This window comes from Marmota marmota, unplaced genomic scaffold (assembly GCF_001458135.2).
Source record: "Marmota marmota marmota unplaced genomic scaffold, marMar, whole genome shotgun sequence".
Taxonomy (NCBI): Eukaryota; Metazoa; Chordata; class Mammalia; order Rodentia; family Sciuridae; genus Marmota; species Marmota marmota.
This window is the reverse complement of record NW_026000081.1, coordinates 2417529-2437198: the sequence shown is the minus strand read 5'-3', so window position 1 is coordinate 2437198 and position 19670 is coordinate 2417529. Positions and strand designations below refer to the sequence as shown.

The 19670-nt window shown below is 35.2% G+C and overlaps 1 protein-coding gene across 1 annotated transcript in view; it reads right to left on the bottom strand.

Moving 5' to 3' along the window:
* Positions 1 to 420: 420 nt before the first annotated feature.
* Positions 421 to 19670, bottom strand: part of Gnai3 (G protein subunit alpha i3) — a 43226-nt gene continuing 23976 nt past the window's right edge. The window contains exons 4-9 of the mRNA XM_015505096.2: positions 13058 to 13215; positions 10884 to 11012; positions 7507 to 7636; positions 6646 to 6799; positions 1675 to 1887; positions 421 to 1583 (exon numbers count right to left, since the gene is read on the bottom strand). Coding sequence (XP_015360582.1) covers positions 1697 to 1887; positions 6646 to 6799; positions 7507 to 7636; positions 10884 to 11012; positions 13058 to 13215 — 762 coding nt within the window. The 3' untranslated portion in view covers positions 421 to 1583; positions 1675 to 1696. The remainder of the gene's footprint in view (positions 1584 to 1674; positions 1888 to 6645; positions 6800 to 7506; positions 7637 to 10883; positions 11013 to 13057; positions 13216 to 19670) is intronic.

Genomic DNA, 19670 nt, shown 5'->3' with positions numbered 1-19670 from the left:
AGAATCCAATTAAAAATGATTGGACCCCAAAAGGCACTGCTCAAATTACTGATTTGAAATGCTCAAAATGCATTCTCTTCATTTGCCTTTCTCCAATGGTCTGCTCAGTATTTAATGACATTTGCTGTACATTAAACAAAAAAGACCTCTAGGCTAAAGTAAATACAGCTCTATGCCAGCAAAATGCAAATCTGGAGGACAGATTATGACTGCATATTACTTGTACACAGACAGGACATATAACCTTCATCCATAAAGTCAAGATTCAACAATACTATTACACCAAGGGAATAGTCTGTGAAGGAACACTTCTACCTGAACCCACTCTCAGACAAAGGCGAAGCACACTCAGCAGTGGTAAAAATAAACAGAAGACAATGCTTCCAGAAAAAAGACTGGTTACAAACAGGAGCAAACCTGGACTCTTTACTCACCATTTTAATACTGCTGCCAACTATAACAGATTACATATGACAAAGTGGAAAAGTCCTAAAATGCAACAGTTTGGGTAAAAGAACTTACTAAGGATTACTACATTTAACATTACTTCAGTAAAACAATGGCAAACAGGGGTTTGGCACCACATTTACAAAGTAAAAGCATGCACTGTTAATATGCTTTATAGATGTCTCCCAACAAAAAAGACCACAGATGGAAAACAAGGGGCACCTTATATAAAACTCCCTATGACTGAGACAAACAAGCAAGAATATCAAAGTGGTCAATTTAGAGATATGTAGCAGCAAAGTCACTGGTTCTGTTTGGAATTTAGCAATTTACATTTTTAATTAATAGCTGCCCTGGGTGTGTCCATATCCAAGAAGCTGACTTGATCATACTACATCAGCATGTACCTAGTAATTTGGTAATTAGCATAAAACAAGGTTAACCTTCAACCACATAAGCTTAAAGAAAAAAGAGAGCTAGAATCTTATTGCAGACCTCTCCAATGTAATTACCATTTAGAAACCACCATAGTTTACTTTGAACATAATAGTAACCCATATTGCATTCAAAAAAGCTATATTTATAGCCCCTATAACTGGACAGAATTTTAAGTAATTATTGATGTATATTCTGACCACACCAAGAATTAAAAACAAAGAGTTCCTATTAAGAGGAATATTTTCAAGATAATCTGGTGACATCATACGCATAGTTAAGACTGTGTTTTAATAAAGATTCTCTTGCAAATAAAGAAGTAACATTTAGTAATGAGTTATTCTCTTGATGAAAAAAACTTCAGAAATGAATTATTGGTGATTTGTTAAGAAGGGGGAAAAAAAAAAGTAAGCCACATATTGAAGTTCTGGAATGCAGCACCTCAACTTCAGATCTGCCCTAAAATTTAAGATTATAAAATCCAAGTGATGTCTTGATGATGAAACCATGCTTTACAGCTGTTCCAATTCCAATGTCTGACTTGAGTATCTCATGTCAATTAAAAGTTCCCTAATACAGAAAATTGTACTAAAGAGTGCTAAGATTCTGCATGCTTCTGCCATTCCCTGGTCCCGTCATGCTTGCAGCTGCCCCATGAGACAGCAAAAGATGTCTGGTCTCAACACTCCATACTGCTGTAGCTAGAAAAGAAGAATATTCTTAATTAGAAAAAGTTTACAAAGCCAAGAGATTATACTATAGCACTTTAGCAAAACTGTATGATGTTTTTACCTTTTACTAACATCCATCCTCTTCAATAAAGTCCACATTCCTTTAAGTTGTTTTTAATGATGACATCTGTAACAGCATCAAAAACAAACTGCACATTTTTGGTGTCTGTGGCACAGGTGAAGTGAGTGTAGATCTCCTTGGTATCTTTTCTTCTGTTCAGATCTTCAAACTGGCACTGGATGTAAGCAGCTGCCTCTTCATATGTATTAGAACCTAAAACAGATACTCAATATTATCAGTGCAAATTATAACAGCTGAACTCAATTAAGTCAGGCCATCCATTTCCTTATGAAAAAAGGAAACATGATGCAACAGAATTTTATATCTCTTCACTATATTCTTCATTAGTGCAATCTCCTATTGAAACTAAAATAAAATAATCACAAAGACTGAGGAAAATAACAAAATTTTCTATCCCCTTTCTTTAGATATTTCAGCTGAAAAAAATCTAGAAAGTATAAAAGGAAACAAGGGAAGTAGGAGGGTGCATTTCTAGAAAACACAATTGTTGAAAAGGTCAAAGAGAGCCTGTGCTACTTGGAAAGATCTTGAAATGAACAATTCAAAAGGATAAGGCATACTTCTTTTCAAAATCATCCCAGTTTTAAGAGGGCTTAGCCTCAGAGTTTTATATTTTAATATATATTATTTTGGTTGTCCAAGGACCTTTATTTTATAATTTATTTATATGTGGTGCTGAGAATTGAACTCAGTGCATCACCCTTGCTAGGCAAGTGCTCTACTACTGAGCCACAACTCCAACCCCTCCCCATGTTTTTTAATATTTAATTTTTAGTTGTAGTTGGATGCAATACTTTTATTTTATTTATTTTTATGTAGTGCTGAGGATGGAACCCAGGGCCTCTGGGGTCAGGGATGTTGAGTAAATGAGTACTAGGCAAGTGCTCTACCACTCAGCCACAATCCCAGCCCCTAGCCTCAGAATGTTAAAAGTAATAATTTAAACAACCAAAGGGATAAACCAACAGGTGCAAAAGGTAAGGGGATCCCAATTATACACATTAAAAGGGTGAATTTTATAGTTTCTGAATTATATTTTAATAAAGCTGTTATTTTTAGGAGGGATCAGAAAACCACAAGTAAACCCTGTTTTCAGTAACATCTATAACTTTTTCTTTTTTTGATATAGGGGATTGAACCCAGGACACTTAACCTCTAAGCTACATCCCTAGGCCCTTTTTATATTTTATTTAGAGACAGGGTCTTGCTAGTTGCTTAGTGCCTAAGATGCTTTAGGCTGGCTTTGAACTCAAGATACTCATGCCTCAGCCTCCCAAGCTGCTAGGATTACAGGCATGTGCCAAAATATTTGCCTTTGACACCATCTTGTGCCCTTTATGGAGATAGTAAAAGTAGTTTTTTAAATCGGCTGCAAGGTCAGGGAAACTCAACAAAGCCATTACACACTTTTATTCCACTAAACCAGAGGTTGTTTTCAATGACATCAAGCATGACCAAAAGTATCAACCACCAAGAATACAAAGAAAATTTGATAACAATGAAGAATTTATCAAAGAAAGAAAAATTAAAGAAAATATTTAAAGAACTGAAGGAAGACAACTTTGTAAATGTCTATAGTAGGTTTCTTGAATTCTGTAGGAAACCCACAGTAAATTAAAGGACACAAATGAGTGACAAGTAAATTATATTCGTCAAAATGGGTAACTGGTAAATCAGGACTAGGAAACCCACAGTAAATTAAAGGACGCAAATGAGTGAAACGTGAATCATATTCAGTCAAAATGGGTAACTGGTAAATCAGGACTATGAGAATCTTTTTTTTTTTTTGGATACTAGGAATTGAACTCTGGGGCAGTTGACCACTGAACTGAATCCCCAGCCCTTTTCTGTATTTTATTTAGAGACAGGGTCTCACTGAGTTGCTCAGCACCTTGCTTTTTGCTGAGGCTGGCTTTGAACTCATGTTCCTTCTGCCTCAGCCTCCTGAGCCGCTGGGATTACAAGCACCACCATGCTCAGCAGAACTGTGAGAATCTTTAATGAAATCAAAGGAAATTAGGATTGTTAAATTCACAACAACAAAATGGATATGATAATGAAGGCTCTTTGCCTTGGTGAAGTCTCCCAGAGGCCCTTCATAATTAATGCTAACCCTGTTACTTCAGTATGATTTCTCTTCCCATCCTAAAAACTTGGCTCCTTTCTATAAACTCATCTAATTCTCACCTCCCTCTGTTCCTTACTCTGAACAGATATCAATTTCTACTTTCTTGAGAAAATAGAGGCCATGAGATTTAAAGTATACCTCAACTTTTTAGCCTACCACCTAGTTTTAAAAGTTACCAATATCTGCTCTCTGGATTTAGAGATGTCTTTCCTTCTGTCCAAAAACCAATGACTCTGCCAGGTGAGGTAACACATGCATGTAATCCTAGCAGCTCAAGAGGCTGACTCAGGAGGATCACTAGTTTAAGGCCAACCTCAGCAACTTAGTGAGGCCATAAGCAACTCAATGGGACTCTGTCCCAACATAAAATACAAAAAGGTCTGGGAATGTGGCTCAGTGGTTAAGCACCTATGGGTTCAATCCCCAATACCAAAACAAAAAGACTACTTACACATTTTGTTTTTTTAATTATCAAGGAAAATTCACCCAACATAACAATTTTAAAGCATACAATTTCATATCATTTGATATATTCATAATGTTATACTATCATTCTTCTAATGTTTCGAAACTTGTTTTTACCTTCCAGAGAAATGCCCTGTTCCCATTAAATAATCACTCCTCATGCTATCCATATCTCCTCCCCCGGTAAACACCTACATGCTTTCTATCTCTATGAATTTAACTATTTTAGATATTCCACATAAGAGGAATTCACATAATATGTGATCTTTTATGTTTGGCTTCTTTTACTTGGTATATTTTTGACATATATCCAAGATGGAGCAACTATCAGTACTTTGTTCCCTTCTATGGCTAAATCACATTCATTGTATGTATATGCCACAATTGTTTATCCATCCATCCTTCTTAGACTTTTAATTCCTTCTTTTCCCACTTAATTTCACTAATTGCACAAAGGAAATTAGGATTGTCAAATTCACAACAACAAAATGGATACATACACACACACACACACACACATACATGTACGTGTGTGTGTGTGTGTGTGTGTGTATATATATATATATATATAAAAACTAACCCAACTTCTTCCAAAGTTCCTAGGCCACCTAATACACATCTCCATCTGGATGTTCCACAGATATTTCAAAGTAACTATCCTAAATATGAATTTAGATCATAGCACATATATCCAATTGAGACAGAAATATGGGTTCCTTTAACTCTTCCCATTTCTTCACCCTTGCCATATCCTTTCCCTTTCTTATAGAAAGCACTTATAGTGCTTCAGCTAACAAGAGTTCTCTCCTGGGAATACCTGACTCTGACCTCCAAGTTTCATAGTGGTGAAGCCCTGATAGTCATGTTTGAACCACCCACCTCCAATGACTAGCCCATAGATTTTAGCCTGATTGAACTATGGCCAAAATTTCTATCTCAGGAATTCAAACTTAAGGCCAAGTAATCCCAACCCAACCTTTCTAATGGGAGAAGAAACAAAAACTCAGACAAGGCCATCTTTTATTGTAAAACTAAGTAAAACAAAAAGTTGATAAATAGAGAAAGAGAAGAATAAAGAAGAGATGCAGGAAGGAAACAGATAAGGATAAAGAGTACTTCCAGCATACCTAACAGCTTTATATTTCCTAGTTCCAATTCCATTCAAAGACCTATCTGTATTCTTGGCCTTGGCTTATATAAGCGATCCCTGGGTCCTCACCAAAAGTTTTTATCTATATTCTGGCAAAGTTCTTCCTAATTCAACTCCCCTATTAGCTATATTTATTATCATTTATTGCATAGTTTTTCTAAAGCAGTATTTATGCTACCTTATGCACGCCAGTTAAAATCTTCCAACTGTTCTTCACTGTCTCTCCATGAGCTCATTCCTGACCATCTAACTACTGCTTTCCTACCACTTTAAATTCCTATAATAACACAAGGTTCCAGAACAAGTCCTGTCATTTTTGTAACCTTCATATTGTCAAATATGCTATTTCCTTTTTAAAAAATGCTTTTATTCCTGTCTGCCTGATGACTTCTAATTCATCTTCTTAACAGCTCATGCAAGTGCCATTCTTCTAAGAAAAGACTATGCTGACTCCATAGGAGGGAACCACTTCTTTCTTTCTTTCTACTTCTATCAATGCACATTTTACACTACAATAAAATTATGTTTCTCTTTCTAAAACCAGATTGAGTTTCTTGAACACAATGCATCTTATCTTTGTGAACATATACCAAATTTTAATATTTATCCTTGTTTACTCTCCTCAAAAAATGAGGTCAGAAAGTTAAGGTGAACATAGAAAACCTGATTATGTCAATAGTACTCAACTTAAGGGATTTTAAAAAAAAATATTCTTTAGTTGTCAATGGACCTTTATTATATTTATTTTTATGCAGTGCTGAGAATAGAACCCGGTGCCTCATACACGCTAAGCAAGCCACAACCCCAGCTCCTAGGGGATCTTAATCATTGTGCTTAATGCTGATACCAATACTAGTGAATACTCTCCCTAAGGGCATATATGAAACATTTAAAACAAAAAACAGGCAGGTATGGTGGCACATGCATGTAATCCCAGCTACTTAGGAGGCTGACTCAGGAGGACTGAAAGTTCAAGGCCAGCTTGGGCAATTTAGCAACACCCTAAACAACTCAGCAAGGCCCCATCTCAAAATAAAAAAACAAAGAGGGCTGGGGATATAGCTCAGTAGTAAAGCCCCCTGGCTTCAATCCTCAGTACCACAAAAACAAATAAACAAACACCCACAACAAAAGCTGGTTGGATGAATGTTACTGAAGAATTGACCTAAGATATGTACATCCAATAAAATCTTTCATGAACCCGTACCTGTATATTCTGGATAACAGATAGTTAATGGACTCCTCTTTATTTTTTCTTCAAAAAGGTCTTTCTTGTTAAGGAAGAGAATGATTGAAGTGTCTGTAAACCATTTGTTGTTACAAATGCTGTCGAATAATTTCATGCTTTCATGCATTCGGTTCTGAAAAACAATCAAAGGTTGATAAATCAAACCAGGATGGTGATGCATGCCTGTAATCCCAGCTACTGGGGATTGGCTTAAGCAGGAGGACTAAAAAGATGGGGACTGGCTTAATCAGGAGGGCTGAAAGCCAAGGCCAGCCTCAATAATATAGCAAGACCCTATCCCAAAATGAGGACTGGCTCTAGCTCAGCAGTTCCTTCGACACAGAACTTACAACCAAAATGAAAAATACAAAGGGGTGGGGATGTAGCTCAGTGGTAAAAGCTCAGTGGTAAATCACCCCTAGGTTCAATTTCCAGTACCCCAAAAAGAAGAATAAGTCAGGAGCAAAAAAGAGGATTAAAAAGTGGATTAATTTAATAAAAAACCAGACCAACGGGTTTTAAAGCAGTGAAAGGGATTCATGGAAATATGTCAGGTACTAATAACAAAGTTGATTCAGTCCTCATTTTTATAATTATTGGTGGGAAGAAGGACAAACCAAGAAACCCATTTATCCCTGTCCACATACTCAATGAGGGCTATTACATCTTTTTAAGAGATGTAACAATTAATTTTGAAAATCTACTATCACTGACACACAGAAAAACTAAGGATCTTAAGTTTTGCTTTAGTGAACAAATGGATACACTCAGTTATTATGGGAGTTACTTTCCATTTCCTGACTGCATCAGACAGGCTTTTAACTAGAAGCTTCAACATACCATCTCCTCATCCTCAGCCAGAACAAGGTCATAATCACTGAGGGCCACACAGAAGATAATTGCTGTTACCCCCTCAAAACAGTGAATCCACTTTTTTCGTTCTGATCTTTGGCCACCTACATCAAACATCCTGAGCAAGGAGAAAAAAAGCACAAATTCAACAAGATCACATTTATACAACCCCTAAACTGTAATGATTAAAAATCTTTCCATTATTACATATTCAAAATCTCACTTGTAATAGAAAAGACAAACAAGGAGCAGATAAAATGTAGTCAAAATAATTATCTGTGACTAAAAGTTAAAAAGAGCAAAAAGAGAAAATAAAATTTAGGAATAATTTAAACTCTCATTTAGATAGATAGCTGAGGTTCTTCCCTATAAAATCTTTTATTGGACATGCCAAAAGTCAGCAGAATAAGCACAGAAATGAATTAAAGGAAAGAGAGGACAAAGAAAGGAAAAAATGAAGAGCTGAATAATACAGCTTAAGATAATAGCAATCATAATAAAACCAGTATTTATTGAGTGTTTACCATTGTGCCAGACACTACTCTAGACATCTTAAAAACATTTACTCACTTTACTCTCCTAACATCCCAAAAGTACTATTGTTATCAACCTCATTTTACAGATGAAGGAATTAAGGCATAGATATGTCATAATTTTCTCAAAAGCACACTACTATAAAGATGGGGACTGGGGATCCAGACTCAAGCACTCTAAAGTATTCTAGCATCTATACTCATCCATCCCACCACCCTGCCTCTCAGAATGATTTGTCTCTAAGTCTCCAACTTGTATTCTGCTTTCCAACATCTTCCTACTGATTCACAAGTTAGTTTTCCCTGTGTTAAGTCAAAATATTTGAGAGAAAAATTATGAAAAAAAATAATTACATTTTATGGTGGGACAAAGAACCCGGTATTTTTTAAAACTCCTTAACCAGTTATTTCCCAGCTCCAAGTCTTTCTTGAACCTAATTAATAATAACATGAAGTTTCAATTATTCAACTACTTTGTTTCACCACAGATTAGTTTTAGTCCACCACTCTCTAGTAAAGTGCTGAATTTCTGTGATTAGTGTCCTCACCTATTTATTATAATGCCAGGGTCACCTACACTCAGCAATGTCTTTTAGCTGCCACCTGGATCTGATGAGGTATGCATGTAAATAAATAAGACTCTTAAAATCTATATTTGATAACAATGATAACAACTTTATAGGCTAAACTCTGCTATACTGGTTTATTGTATCAGATGTACAATTTCTAAGGACCTAAATTTCCAGGATTATTTACCCCCCAGAGATCGAAAGATATAAAGATAGAGTTGGTGTTTTCTTGATATACATTTGAAAGGGAATATTCATCTTATTTGTGACCAACCCTTCTTTTGGTTGATCTTGCATAGTTCTTTTGGTGGGGAAGGTACAAGGGATTGAACTCAGGGGCACTTGGCCACTAAGCCACGTGCCCAGCCCTATTTTGTATTTTATTTAGAGACAGGGTCTCACTGAGTTGCTTAGTGCCTTGCTTTTGCTGACGCTAGCTTTGAAATCGCAATCCTCCTGCCTCAGCCTCCCAAGCTGCTGGGATTACAGGCGTGCACCACCGCGCCCGGCTCTTGCACAGTTCTTTATTCAGCTCTGGTCATGCATGACACCTGAAATGATGCAGTAACAAGCTGGCTTTAACAAAGGGTCAGATCACAGGTTGTAGGAAGGTTAATACCACATATTTCACCATGGAACTCTTTCAAGGGGAGACCAGTGCACGAATAATTCCAGTTTACTCCCACATTTTCTTCCATAAAGTCCATAAATCTGGTAGAACACTGTGAAGTTCCAAGGTGGGCTTTTAGTACATATTAACATTTACAATATCATTCACTGACAGATCAACATTTTATAAACATTACCTCATAACTGAGAGGCAAGTAAGCAATTACACAATGCCTTGCATATGGTAGATGCTCAATAAATGTTTGAATAAATGGATAGTGGTTTTGCCTAGAGAGAAGAGGAAAAGGAAGAAATGATAGTACTTCATAACAAGATATCTCTACATGCCAATAATAAAGTGGTGTGGCACTTTAATTCAATCTGCTACTGATCCGATAGACAGGATTTACTTAACTAAAGAAAAATCTATGACAGCAACAAAAGTTTCCCACACTAAACAAATAATGGTCAGAACACTTAATTATAAAAAATTGCTAATTTTATAGTACACAAAGAGACATCTCATTCCTATGGTTTCACTAGCTATTCCATGTGGGTTTTGCTGCTCTTGTTAAATAAATTCATCAGAATGATAAGTAGCCAATCTATTCTAAAAACATTCAGCTTAACTATTAATATACTGCAGCAGGTTTTAAATCTGTTTGGTGTATTACAATTTCAAGACCACAACTGGTACCCAGTAATACATAACTATCTATGGATTTCACAAATTCTGGAAGGCAACTATTTCAAAGAAAAGAAAACTAAAAGGATCTGTGGCAGTAGTTATTTACCTTTGTACAGAATAATGCTATCCCATTCTACCTATAAGCATGAAGAAACCAAAAAGTACATCATGTATCAAAGGGGAAAAATTCACTCCTAATCTCAAAGGTCACAAAAGCAGAAAATGGGAACCAAAGAGACTGTTTTATTATTTATAAAAGTCCATTAACACAGAGACAAGCTGCGGCTTGTCTTAGAATTAATTACTAATTCTATAAGAAAATTCTTTGTTTTAGAATACTAGAATTTACTCTCTAAAACAATCCAATCACTGTTTATGTCATTATATTGCCCCCAAAGACCTATTCCCTCAAGCTCATTTTCCTTTCTGTACTATACTAAGAACTTAGTTGATAATTCTATGCACACATCAATCCAAGACCCATCACAATATTAGATCCATCTCCTTAAAGTAAAATGTAAACCAGTAAGAAAGGAATGACACTGTTATTTCAAATTTAATATAAAAATGGCAGAACGAAGCCACATAACTAATCAGAAAGTTATGTCCATTTAGTATTTTTATCATTCTAAAGATTCAATGTCTGTTTTCAAGACTAACAAAAAGTAGCTAAAGAGAATAAAATTATAAGTAATACAAATTGGTAATCACATGATTGATTCTATTGGTAGATGAACTACAATTTAATTCTGAATTTAGTTTCCTCCAAATGCATCAAATATTTTATTCTACTTGGAGAAAAAAAGAAATGTTTGGGCTCCCATTAGTTAAAACATTCAGATAATGGCTGATAATATGATAAGTTTCTAAACAAAGGAATATTGCCTAGACAAATCTTAGAGCTTACTAATGTAAGAAAGGTTAATGTTTGTGTTAGGCTTATTTAGCAAAAAGGCTAATAATTACTTGAAGTATAAATCTTTGAAGGTGAAATGTGTTTCCACAATGCCTGTGGTCTTCACTCTTGTCCGAAGAACATCTTGCTGAGTTGGAATGTAGTTGTTTTGGGATATTCTATCCAGATCATTTAGGTAACTAAAAAATAAATACATTTATTTTTACCTGATGAAGCCAATCATGTGTATAGCAAGTCAACAGACTAAATAATTCGTTGCCAAAAGTAGATTCTGAACCTGTTACTAAAGTAGCAAAACAAAATCAGATCTTTAGTATCATGGAATATTAATCAGGAAAACTATAAACCTAGCATAGGACATTTAAAGTAGGTTATGCATACACTAACAAAAGTGGTTTTAATTCTACAGAATTACATTGTCAAGGCCAATTTAAAAAACAACATGACAATGTTATTCAAGAAAATTTCTGAAGTTTACAGTAGAAAAACCAAAGTTGTCAGAATTTAAGCCTAATAGATTATTTGCATGTTTAACCTCTTGATGGAACATTAGAGAATGGAATTTGAATAATGAAAACTATAATAAGAATGAATATTTCCTGTTTTAATTCAGGAAGCAGGATTATAAATTTGTAGGGGTTGTTTTCAAACCAAGGGCCTCCTGCATACTAGCGCTTTACCACTAGAAAACAGCTGCTAGCCTGTTTTTGTTTTTTTTTTTAACTTAAGTCAAAAACAAATTATTAAAAAAAAAAATTAATTTTTGTTCAGTGGAATAACTAAAAGATTGCTTCAAAGTCAAATTCTCCCCAGCAGCTCTCGAGGCTGAGGCAGGTGGACTGTGAGTTCAAAGCCAGCCTCAGCAAAAGAGAGGCACTCAGCAACTCAGTGAGACCTTGTCTCTAAATAAAATACAAAATAGGGCTGGAAATGTGGCTCAGTGGCTGAGTGCTCCTTAGTTCAATCCCAGTGGTGGTAGTGGGCAGGGGGACACAAAGCCAAATTCTCCACCGATTTCCAGGCTGAAAACCTGAAGAACACGTGGCACCAATATAACTGAATCATTAAAGATCTTCTATGTAACCAAATATTACCATTAATGTTAAGGAGTCAAGCTTAGATGAACAATTATGGAGGGAAAAACCCAACTTTGTAAATCACATGTCCTTTGAAGATCCAGAGCTTACTGAATCTATGATAGAAAAAAGCAATTAAAATCTACCCCTATGTCAAGATCATTGTAGTGTCATGTGTAACTAATTAAAATAAATTTAAAAAAAAGAAAAAAAATCTATCCCTGATGACCATGGGAGAATTATTTAAATTAATATCTTCAACTAAAAAATGTTATTAAAAGGTGGGCAAGAATCCTGAAATATTTCCAAAGTCATAAGCAAGCTTCTCAAACATCATTTAATTTCTTATAACAATATATGATAAAATAAGAATGGGGAAAGTAGGAAAATATAATAATGGAGGAATTACCTAATGTTTAAATGCTTTTATCTAGTACAGAGAAGGACACAGATATCAGTACTCAACAAGTTCCCCCCAAAAAGTTTAATGAAAAAAACCAATAAATTTAGATCTGAAAACAAATGTGTACAGGGTCAAAATGGAATGACATATAATAGTGCAACCTAAGTATTAATTACCAATTTTCTAAAACTAATATTAAGAAAATTTCCTTAACAAAAAAAGGCTTCAAACTTCATTTTATGACTCAATGTTCTCTTTCTATAATAAAGTCTATTATTGTAATCTGGCAAAAGATTTGTAAGTGGTGACTAGTACCAGAAAAATCATAGCATGCAGCCCATACACAGACAACTGGCTGCATGAAAAGGAGTGTCACAATTCTAATTTACCCCTCTAGCTGCTATCAGTGCCAAGCCCTTATGCACAGGGAACTTACTAGATAGAGCTGGAAGAGATCCAGGACTCAGCTACACTGGATGTCTCTCCTTTGCTTGCTCTTATAAATATACCATGAAGCTAATTTTGTGGTGCCAAATCTCCCATTTATATTCCATGAGGGAACTCTTTTCTCCAAATCATATAAATGACCAAGTCCTCTATAATCCTAAATTGAGATAATCTTTAATAAAGGATCCTATAAACTTCTAAGAGTTTCTATTACTTAAACATTTCCTTAGGGATGGGCACTGAACTTTCTCTAGGGCCATGATGTTCTGTTATGGTTTCATACAGCAAAATTACTTACTATGAAGCAGAATCATTAAGCTGGTACTCCCTGGACCTGCTGAAGCACGCTTGTACCCCACCATCTCGCCATAACCGTTTAATCACTCCTGCTAATTCTGAAGTCATTACTCCTTCTTCAGCACTGCCAGCTAAAACAAATAATTGCCGAGCATCATCCTGAAGAAAGCAGGTAAGAGAGAGAGAGATGATTCTCCATTCTTTAAAACTTGATTATTGTCTCATTAAACACACATACACACACACAGAGTCATACTTTAGAGGTGTTACAAAGACTTTTTCTAGCAAGGCACCATGGAAGAATTTATAATTAATTCTTTTCCCATTCTCACTGTACTACAGTCTTAAGTCCAGAACTGAGCTAAGGAATGATTTTATTGCTCCCTATTTCTCCTCACCATACCCCCCTCCTCAGAAAAATAACCATTTTGGTTACTCATGATTACTGAAAGAAAATGGCATGCCCATTCTATTAAGGGAAGCCTACAATTAAAAACAGAAATGAAAAGACTAGCACATTGAGGCTGGAATTGTAGCTCTGTGGTACAGTGCTCGCCTAGCATGCATGAGGCACTGCGTGTGACACTCAGCACCACATAAAAATCAAATAAAGATATTGTGTCCATCTAAAACTAAAAAATAAAATATTTTTTTAAAAAAGACCAGCACATTAAGAGGTTAAGTTTAATAAGTTCTTAGTCAAACTAACCAAAAGAAAAAAGAGAAAAAGTTCAAATTAATAAAATTAGAGATGAATAAGGAAAAATCATCACAGACATCACAGATATCCAGCAGATTAGGGACTACCATGAAAACATATTCTAATTTTGGAAAACCTAGAAGAAAAGGATATTTCTAGACAAATACAATCTGCCAAACTGAATCAAGAGGATACAGAAAACCTAAACAGACCAATAACTTGTAATGAGATAGAAGTAGTAATAAAAAGCTTTCCAAAAAAAAAAAAGCCCTAAACCTGATGGGTTCTCAGCAAAATTCTCCCAAACCTTTAAAGAACTAATACCTATACTCCTCAGATTATTCCATGAAATAGAAAGGGATGGAACATTTCCATATTCATTCTATAAAGCCAGTATCATATTATACCAAACCAGATAAGGATACATCAAGGAAAGAAAACTACACACCAATATCTCTGATGAACTTGATTCAAAAATACTTAACAAAACATTAGCAAATTGTGTTCAACAACATAAGAATATCATATATCACAACCAACTTGTTCTTTTTTTTTTTTAAAGAGAGAGTGAGAGAGGAGAGAGAGAGAGAGAGAGAGAGAGAGAGAGAATTTTAATATTTATTTTTTAGTTATCGGCGGATACAACATCTTTGTTTTGTATGTGGTGCTGAGGATCGAACCCGGGCCGCACGCATGCCAGGCGAGCGCGCTACCACTTGAGCCACATCCCCAGCCCCAACTTGTTCTTATTCCAGAGATGCAAGGATAGTTTAATATACAGGGATCAATAAATGTAATTTATCACATAAAAAGAAGTAAGGTCATAAATCACTTAGCTCAATAAAGGCAGGGAAGGCTTTATTTATTTATCAGCACCCAATCCTGAGAAAAACAATGAAGAAACTAGGGATAGAAGGAACCTAACTCAACACCATAAAGCTAACCTCACAATAAATGGGGAAAAAGAAAGCATTTCCTTTAAAATCTGGAACAAGGTAAGGATGTCTATCCTCACCACTCCTATTTAATATAGTGCTAAAAATTCTATCCAGAGCAACTAGGCAAAAGAAGGAAATAAATGGGATAAAAAATACGAAAGGAAGAAGTCAAATCATCACTGTTTTCAAAAGATATGATCCTGGGCTGGGGATGTGGCTCAAGCGGTAGCACGCTCGCCTGGCATGCGTGCGGCCCGGGTTCGATCCTCAACACCACATACAAACAAAGATGTTGTGTCCACCGAAAACTAAAATAAATAAATAAATATTAAAAAAAAAAAAAAACAAAAGATATGATCCTATACCTAGAAGATCTAAAAGAAAACTCTACCAAAAGACTGCTACAGCTAATAAAAAAAATGGCAAAGTAGCAGATTACAAAATCAACACATAAAAATAAATAGCTTTCCTGTATACCAACAATGAATCTGCTAAGAAATAAATCAGGAAAACAATTCCATTCAAAATAGTCTTGGGGGAGGGAGGACCTAGGAATAAATCTAACCAAGCAAGTGAAAGATCTCTAAAATGAAAACTATAGAACACACTGAAGAACAAAACTGAAGAAGTCCTCAGAAGATAGAAAGACCTCTCATGTTCATGGATAGGCTAAATTAATATTGTTAAAATGACCATACTACTAAAAGTAATATACAGATTCAATGCAATCCCAATCAAATAGCAATGACATTCTTCACAGAACTAGGAAAAAAAGTCCTAAAATTCATTTGGAAGAATAAAAGACTCAGAATAGTCAAAGCAATTCTAAGCAAAAAAAGCAATGCTGGAAGTTTCACAATACCTGACTTCAAATTATACTAACAGAACCATAGCAACAAAAACTGCATGGTGCTAGCATAAAACCAGAATGAGACTTGACCTTTATCTTTCACCCTCCACAAAACATCAACTCAAAATGAACCGAAGAGTTATGAATTAGAACAGAAACTATGCAACTCCTAGAAGAAAATGTAGAGTCAATACTCCAGCATATATAGGCACAGGCAACTATTTTCTCAGTAGAACTCCTGAAGTTCAGGAAATAATGCCAAGCGTTAATAAGTGGAATAGCACCATATTAAAAGCTTCTGCACAGCAAAAGAAATGATTAGGAATGTGAAGAGAGAGCACCCACAGGATGGGGAAAAATCATTGTTAGCTACTCTTCTGACAGAGGGTTGCTATTTAGAATATATAAAGAAAAAATAAATGTTAAAAAAGAATATATAAAGAACTTTAAAAACTTAACACCAAAAAAAATCAAATAACCCAATTAGTAAATAGGCAATTAATTAAACAGACACTTCTCAAAAGAAGAAATACAAATGGCCAACAAATATATCAAAAAGTTTAACATCATTAGCAATTAGAGAAATGCAAATCAAAACTAAACTGAGATCCATTTATACCTGCAAATGTCATAATTTTATTCTCTATTATTGCTGAGTAATATTCCATTGTGTATATATACCACAGTTTCTTTGTCCATTTATCTATTAGAGAGCATCTAGGTTGCTTCCACAGTTTAGCTATTGTGAACTGAGCTGCTATGAACATTGATGCAGCTGCATTATGGAGTTGGAAAATATCATGCTAGGTAAAGTAAGCCAATCCCAAAAAAACTAAAGGCTGAATGTTCCCTCTGATAAATGGATGCTGATCCATAACAGAGACGTGGGAGGCATGGGAAAAATTAAGGAACTTTGATTGTGCAAATGGGAGGGAGGGAGGGTAGGGAGGGTGCATGGGGGCAGGAAAGATGGTGGAATGAAATGGACATCATCACCCTAGGTACATGTATGATTGCATATATGGTGTGGCGCTAGATTGTATACAACCATAGAAATGTAAAGTTGTGCTTCAATTGTGTACAATAAATCAAAAATGCATTCTGCTGTCATATTTACCTAATGAAAATAAATTTTTAAAAAACTACACTGAGATTTCATCTCACAACAATAAGAATGACAGTCATCAAGAATACAAAAATAATACACGCTAGAGAGGATGGAAAAAAATACTTTTACACTGTTGGTGGCATTGGAACTTAGTACAACCACTATGAAAATCAGTATGGAGGTTCCTTAAAAGACTAGACCTGGAACCACCATAGGACCCAGCTACGCCACTCCTTGGTATTTACCCTAAAAAATTAAAGTCATCATATTCAGTGATACATGCACATCCATATTTACAGCAGCAGAATTCACAACAACCAAACTACGGAAAGAGCATAAGTGTTCCATCAGTGGATGAATGGATAAAGAAAAAGTAGTATATATATATACAATGGAGTTTTATTCAGCCACAAAGAAATAAAATAATGTCACCTACAGGAAAATGGATGGAACTAGAGATCATCTTGTTAAGCAAAATAAGTCAAACTCAGAAGGTCAAGGGTCATGTTTTCTCTCATATGTGAAAGCTAGGAAAAAGGAAAAGAAAGGTGAGGGGGATCTCATGAAAATCAAAGGGAGGTCAATAGATAGAAGGAGGGGGGGAAATGCTAGGGAGCAATACTGACCAAATTATATTGTTATATTGTGTGCATGTATAAATATGTAACAACAAATCCCATAATTATGTAAGGGTACAATGCACCAATAAAAAAATGAGTGTGTGGGGGGGTGCTAAAGTTTTTAACATGCTACAGAGAATAAAATAATCAAACTTAAAGAAAAAATGATTTTCTTCTTCCCTTTTAGTCCAGACAACGGAACAGGCAGAGGAGATTGAGGCATTTAAAAAGTCTAGAAGAATAGAGGGAAGAATAAACCTCTCAGGGAAAAAATTTAAAAATCCATAGATTTCCCCCACAAAATAACAACAATGCCCTAAGAGAAGGGAACAAAGAAAGATGTGAACAAAACGTCATGAGTCACACACAGTGTTTTAAAGGAATCATAGCTTTTAAGCAAAAATATGTGAGAGGTATAGAGGTCAGAAAAGAGCTATGGGAATTAAGTTTTACTTCATTCTATCCATCCCTCCTTATAAGTTTAAAAATAAAAAGGCTCTTACAGAATTATTTTCCTACCCAAACCTAGTGTCTACCTCAAGATAAACAGAGAAATGCAGATATTAAAAATATACACATACAGGGGCTGGGGATGTGGCTCAAGCGGTAATGCGCTCGCCTGGCATGCGCAGGGCGCTGGGTTCAATCCTCAGCACCACATAAAAATAAAAATAAAATAAAGATGTTGTGTCCACCGAAAACTGAAAAAATATTTTAAAAAATTCTCTCTCTTAAAAAAAAAAAAAATATATATATATATATATACACACACACACACACACACACACACAGTATAAAGAAAAAGTAAAGGGAAAATGGGAGCAATCACATTTGTATTTTCAGTAGTCATCAAGACAAAATAAATAAGTAAAAGGCATTTCAAATCACAGATAAAATCATAACCAAATCTCCTAAAACTTGACCATTCATTATCTGAACTTGTACAACAACCTAAGCAAAACAAACTGCCCACAGTACAATTTTGCCAAACTCTGGTTGGGCCTTTGGTATTAATGGTTTTTGCCTAGTAATATCCCCTCCTTTAAGACCCTATCCTGGGGCTAGGGTTGTGGCTCAGCAGTAGAGGCCTTACATGTGTGAGGCATTGGGTTCAATCCTCAGCACCACATAAAAATAAATAAATAAAATAAAGGTATTTATTTTAACTACAACTTTAAAAAAAAAATCCTATCCTGTGTTCTTTCATCTCTAGTAACACTTAGGGCTGAACCGTCTTTAAAAATATTCATTTAAGATCTACATTCTCCTTCTCTCTTTTCAAATATATACTTTTTTTTTTCTTTTGAGCAGTGCTAAGGGTCAAACCCAGGCCTTGCTCATGCTAGGCAAGTGCTCTACCACTGAGTTACATCTCTAGCCCTCAAAGATAAAAGATTAAAACAAAGAATCAATTACTGAGAAAAGACTTAGGCATTACACAAATTGTCAAACTCACTCAACAGTGAGCAAGCCCTTCTATACATATGGTATAATGATTTACCTCACATTTGAAGACTTTGCAATCCCTTGATTTTGAAATTTGACCTATCTATACTCATATAGGTATTCAAATAATCTCATGAAGCATTACTGTTTTTTTAATACAATGATATTCTATTACTACATATTTTTGCTGTTCTGATTCTGAAAATACTTTTAGGCAGAAACATTTTTTCCCATACCATTTAATCTCTCACCAACCTGCTCTTGATTCCCCACAATAAACCTTCTTTATAGGTCTATAAAGAGGCTCCTCTTTACAATGTACAATGAGCTTCATACTTTCAACCTTAAGCAGATATGAAGAAGGAATCTATCCCAAACTCAGCTCTATTCTTTCCATTCATTTTCTAGGCAACCATAGAAAAACTAAAGGAACAGAGGAATTGCAAATATAAATCCTCATATGTGAAAGAAAAAAAAGAGAAACAACAAAACTACATAGGACTGTAGAGTAGGATAATTGGTACTGGAAAGCTAGATGATTTAGGAGGCTGAGAGGAATTAATGATGTCAACTCCATCCAGTGATATGAGTGTTATGACCTAAAAATTAATAACATTAACTTGATAAAGGAAATAAATAAAAGAGAAAGGGGAAAAGAAAGAAAAAAGGGGAAGGGAAAAAGAAGAATCTAAGAGAAATAAATAACTGAGATGGAGAAAAAGCCAACAGAGAGAGGGCAGAGAACACATACAGTATTACTAACTAGTTATCAGATACAACAAACACAAAAGAGAAGTAGAGTGAGGTAATAGAGAAGAATTAGAAAGGGGAGGAAGAGGGCAGGGGACATAGCTCAGTTGGTAGTGTTCTTGCCTCGCATGCACAAGGCCCTGGGTTCAATTCCCAGCACCAAAAAAAAAAAAAAAAAAAAAAAAAAAAAAAAAAAAAAAAA